The sequence below is a fragment of the Myotis davidii genome, unplaced genomic scaffold (genome assembly GCF_000327345.1).
Source record: "Myotis davidii unplaced genomic scaffold, ASM32734v1 scaffold223, whole genome shotgun sequence".
Taxonomy (NCBI): domain Eukaryota; kingdom Metazoa; phylum Chordata; class Mammalia; order Chiroptera; family Vespertilionidae; genus Myotis; species Myotis davidii.
In genome coordinates this window covers 3,495,394-3,499,461 of record NW_006294609.1, presented here as the reverse complement: position 1 = coordinate 3,499,461, position 4,068 = coordinate 3,495,394, and the positions used below count along the sequence as shown (strand labels likewise).

General features: G+C 37.8%; 1 protein-coding gene across 4 annotated transcripts in view; it reads right to left on the bottom strand.

Annotated features, from left to right (window-relative positions):
• IFT81 (intraflagellar transport 81) overlaps nucleotides 1–4,068 on the bottom strand; it is a 127,019-nt gene that overhangs the window by 935 nt on the left and 122,016 nt on the right. For 3 of the 4 annotated variants that reach the window (XM_015567344.1, XM_006768904.2, XM_006768905.2), the window contains 2 exons: nucleotides 3,592–3,637; nucleotides 189–704 (listed from right to left, as the gene is read on the bottom strand). In XM_015567344.1, coding sequence (XP_015422830.1) covers nucleotides 522–704; nucleotides 3,592–3,637 — 229 coding nt within the window. In that variant the 3' untranslated portion in view covers nucleotides 189–521. Of the gene's footprint in view, nucleotides 1–188; nucleotides 705–3,591; nucleotides 3,638–4,068 lie in introns of those variants that run through there. The other variant, XR_001514778.1, reaches the window with a different exon arrangement.

Here is a 4,068-nt window from a genome sequence, read left to right as displayed (position 1 = left end):
GGGGGGGGATAAAGGGAGTCAGAAAACTGGAACTGAAAGAACGACGCAGATTTGGGAATTGGAAGACTTGAGTTTCAGCCTTGGCTTTGCCATAAGCTCTAAGTAAGGCACTGAATGCCTATAAACTCCCATTTTCTAAATGGCCAGTTAAGGCCAATAAGAGGGGATACTTATGAAAGTACATTAAGCCATTGGGTTACTACATTTAAAAAAAAACTACATGTTTCTTAATGGACATATGTTTACATTTACATATAGTAAACTTCATCTCCCATCTCATAAAACTCAGAAGACTCCCCTGATGTCTAAACTAAGCAAAAATAAAAGCCTTTTTTTCATATTAGAAACTTTAAAACCTAAATCTGTTGTTGTCTTAACATTATTTTCCAAAAAAGGTTAATAGGGAATGGCTAATTCAAAAGCAAAATGTTGCACAAACCACTTTCAAGAAAAGAAATACACCACGGGAGTGTGCTTATAGAAGTCGTGTCAGCTAAAACCCCAAGTGGCGACACATGAATTCAGAGTATCAGCCGGTCCTCTCCTCCCTCCTGAATTACCTGACCGATGGAAGTTTGGTTTTGTTGTTTCAGAAAGCACTGTTTCTTACATTCCATCAATTGTTCAAAATCACGCCACATTTTCACTTGTTTCATATTTGGACCGTGACTTTCTCGTACAGCTTTTTGTTTCTCCCGAAGTTTCTATTGTAAAAAAAAAAAAAAATCAAGAATAATTAAGTCTCAGTTACAGGGATTTACTTCTATTGCCATAATCAGAAGAATATGCTATGCCTTGTACAATCTATAATAATAAAAGCATATTAAGCTAAATAGACCAGGCGTCCTTCCAGACAACCTTCTGGATGAAGCCAGGGCTGGAGGAAGCCTGGGTCCCGGGTGCCAGAGGGAAGCTGGTGCCAGCAGTTGGGAGAAGAAAGGCCTACTCTTGCACGAATTTCGTGCATCGGGCCTCTAGTTCATGAATAATAGTCAACTGAATCAGATTCTCCTATGAAGTATGAAAACTAAGGCTATACAAGTTAAATAAAGTTACCATTGATGTATGACAACCTGCAGTTAAAGAAACCAACACAAAAACATAAAAGACATTTTACTGGTCACATTTTGCCAAACTGATGAAGTCAGAATCAAAGAGAACTATTTGTTAGGCATTGCTAATTGCAGATATTAGCATATCGAACCAACCAAGCCTGGGGAAATTATTTTCTTGACAAGGTACAAGTATAACCATTTCATATAAGCCAAAACAAAGATAGTGGACATTAAGGTCTCGACCAGTTAAGGCCAATAAGAGGGGATACTTATGAAAGTACTAGAGGCTCAGTGCACGAATTCGTGCACAGGTGGGGTCCAGCCGGCCTGCTGGCCGGGGGAGGAACCATGGATGGTTGGCCAGCTGGTCCTGCCCCCTGGTTGAACTCCTGGTCAAGGGGACAATTTGCATATTAGCCTTTTATTATATAGGATTTACTTTATAAGGTTGTTTTTTCATATGATGTAATAGATATAAAAAATACATGATAAACTATCATGTGTTATGTTATTATTAAATAGTGTATTCTTTCCTGACTCAGTATATGCTCTATGTATGCATATGTTTCTAAAGGAGAATGTTTAGTGATTTTTTTTTAAAAAGTACACTATTAAATTGGCCCAAATCCTAATTAGAATTATCTCTGTTACTAATGACATGGTTCCACTACTAAAACTTCTACTCACTGACTCTAAAATTATAAACGGGAATAAGAACATTTTTCAGTAAATTGCAAAAATGTACTTTGGGTCTATATTGTGACCAATTGAGGAAGAATGACTGAAAGGAGGGATAGCACAGAGTCAGAGACGAAGAGAGGCAAGAAAGGAAGGAAGGAGAACAGAGGAAACAGAGCAGATGACAGTGCACATAAGGGAACAGTGACAGAAATACACTCACACCGAGCATGGGAAATCATCAAGAAAAACAGAAAAGCAAGCAAAGACACAAACAGACTACACAGAGGCATCCCCATCTTTCCTTCTTTTAGGATATAACTGAGCTACTGGTTGATCTAAGGACACCAATGAGAAGACTGGTAGTTGATATTTGCCCAAATAAGAGGCTAAACTAAGCTGAGGATCAGATTCAAACCACTTACTAAAAACTGCCCTCTCAGCTATGGCTAATGAAAGCAAAGGTAATAGCAATCAGCAATAGGAAACAAAACAGAATTAAGAAAATATAATTTAAATATAGCCAACAAATTTTTGACATAATACCTGGCATGCAAATACACCTATTTAAGTCTATGTTACAAAGAAAGTATCTTAAAAAAATATTTTTATCCTCATAAACTAAAACAAAGAGTCCAATCAAGAATTTTAAAAGTTCTGAGCATGATTTTAAGATTAAGTTGCTACTTAAACTGTAACTTTTCTTATATTATTGGAATAATTTCCTTGTCAAAATCCTAACAATCTATAAAAGCTATTTAAAGAACTAAAGACAGGATGTGGGTACTGTATCAGAAATATTAAGTTTAATTTGCCTCACACCCACATGTATTTGAAACCTTTAACTTATGAATTCAACTAACTTTCATATATAATTAATTAATTATTTTTTGGTTAATCCTCACCCGAGGATATTTTTTCCATTGATTTCTAGAGAGCGGAAGAGAGGGAGGGAGGGAAGAAAGAGGAAGAGGGAGAGGGAGAGGGAGGTAGGGCGGTGGGGGGGGGGAGAGAGAGAGAGAGAGAGAGAGAGAGACTGATATGAGAGACACACATTGATTGGTTGCTTTCCCACACATTCCTGACCGGGGATCGAACCCACAACCTGGGTATGTGCCCTGACCAGGAAATGAACCCACAACCTTTCAGTCTACAGATGATGCTCTAAGCAACTGAGCCACACTAGCCAGGGTTGTGCCTTCACTTTTATAAAACTAAATTCCCAAGAAAGTATCTATATCTTTAAAAAGGCTTAAGAAGGATCCTATTTCCCTTCGAAAACTATACTAAAGCCCTGGCTGGTTTGGCTTAGTGGATGGAGCTTCAGCCTGCGGACTGAGGGGTCCCTGGTTCGAGTTCGGTCAAAGGCATGTGCCTCGGTTGTGGGTTGGGTCCTCGGCCTTGGCCAAAGCTTGTGCGGGAGACGACCAAATTGATATGTGTCTATCACACTGATGTGTCTCTCCCCCTTCCTCCCACTCTCTCTAGAAATCAATGGAAGAATATCCTCCAGTGAGGATGAACAAAAGGAAAACTGTACTAAATCTTTTAAAAATTAATGACAATGTCATAACCATATATTGAAAACCTGAATTAGACATATTAGAAAAAAAATAGCCCAACTGATTTGGCTGAGTGGATAGAGCTTCGATGGACTGAAGGGTCCCGGTTCTATTCTGGTCAAGGGCATATACCCGGGTTATAAGCTCTATCCCCAGTGTAGGGCATGCAAGAGGTAGCTGATGAATGATTCTCTCTTATCATTGATGTTTCTATCGCTCTCTCCTCCTTCCTCTTTGAAATCAATAAAAATATATTAAAAGTAAATAAGTAACTAAAATAAATAATAAATTCTTACCTTTCCAAGATTTTCTTGTTCAGCAATATTTTTGGTATACTGTTCCCTAGAGAGTCAACATAATAATTTAACTTCAATTGATCTGAACATAAAACATTAACGTATCTACCTAAATATATTAAACAATGAAATTTAGAGTACTGGAGTCAGAAGAAAACCCATTATCAAATATTTTCTTTCCTCATCCTTAGTCAGTTTTTGGAAGTACACTAGAGTAAACAGTAATTTAAGGGGAAAAAAGACAAAACATCGCATAAAATTAAGAGAATTAAAATGTTAAGTACTATTTCTTGTTAATCTACCCTTAAAACAATGGCAAGCCATTTGCTTAAATTACTTTGTTTTTGAGGAGGTTTGCAAAAGGGAGAAAGGATATATATTAAAATAAACACTAGGCCGAAACTGGTTTGGCTCAGTGGATAGAGCATCGGCCTGCGGACTGAAAGGTCCCAGGTTCGATTCCGGTCAAGGGCATGT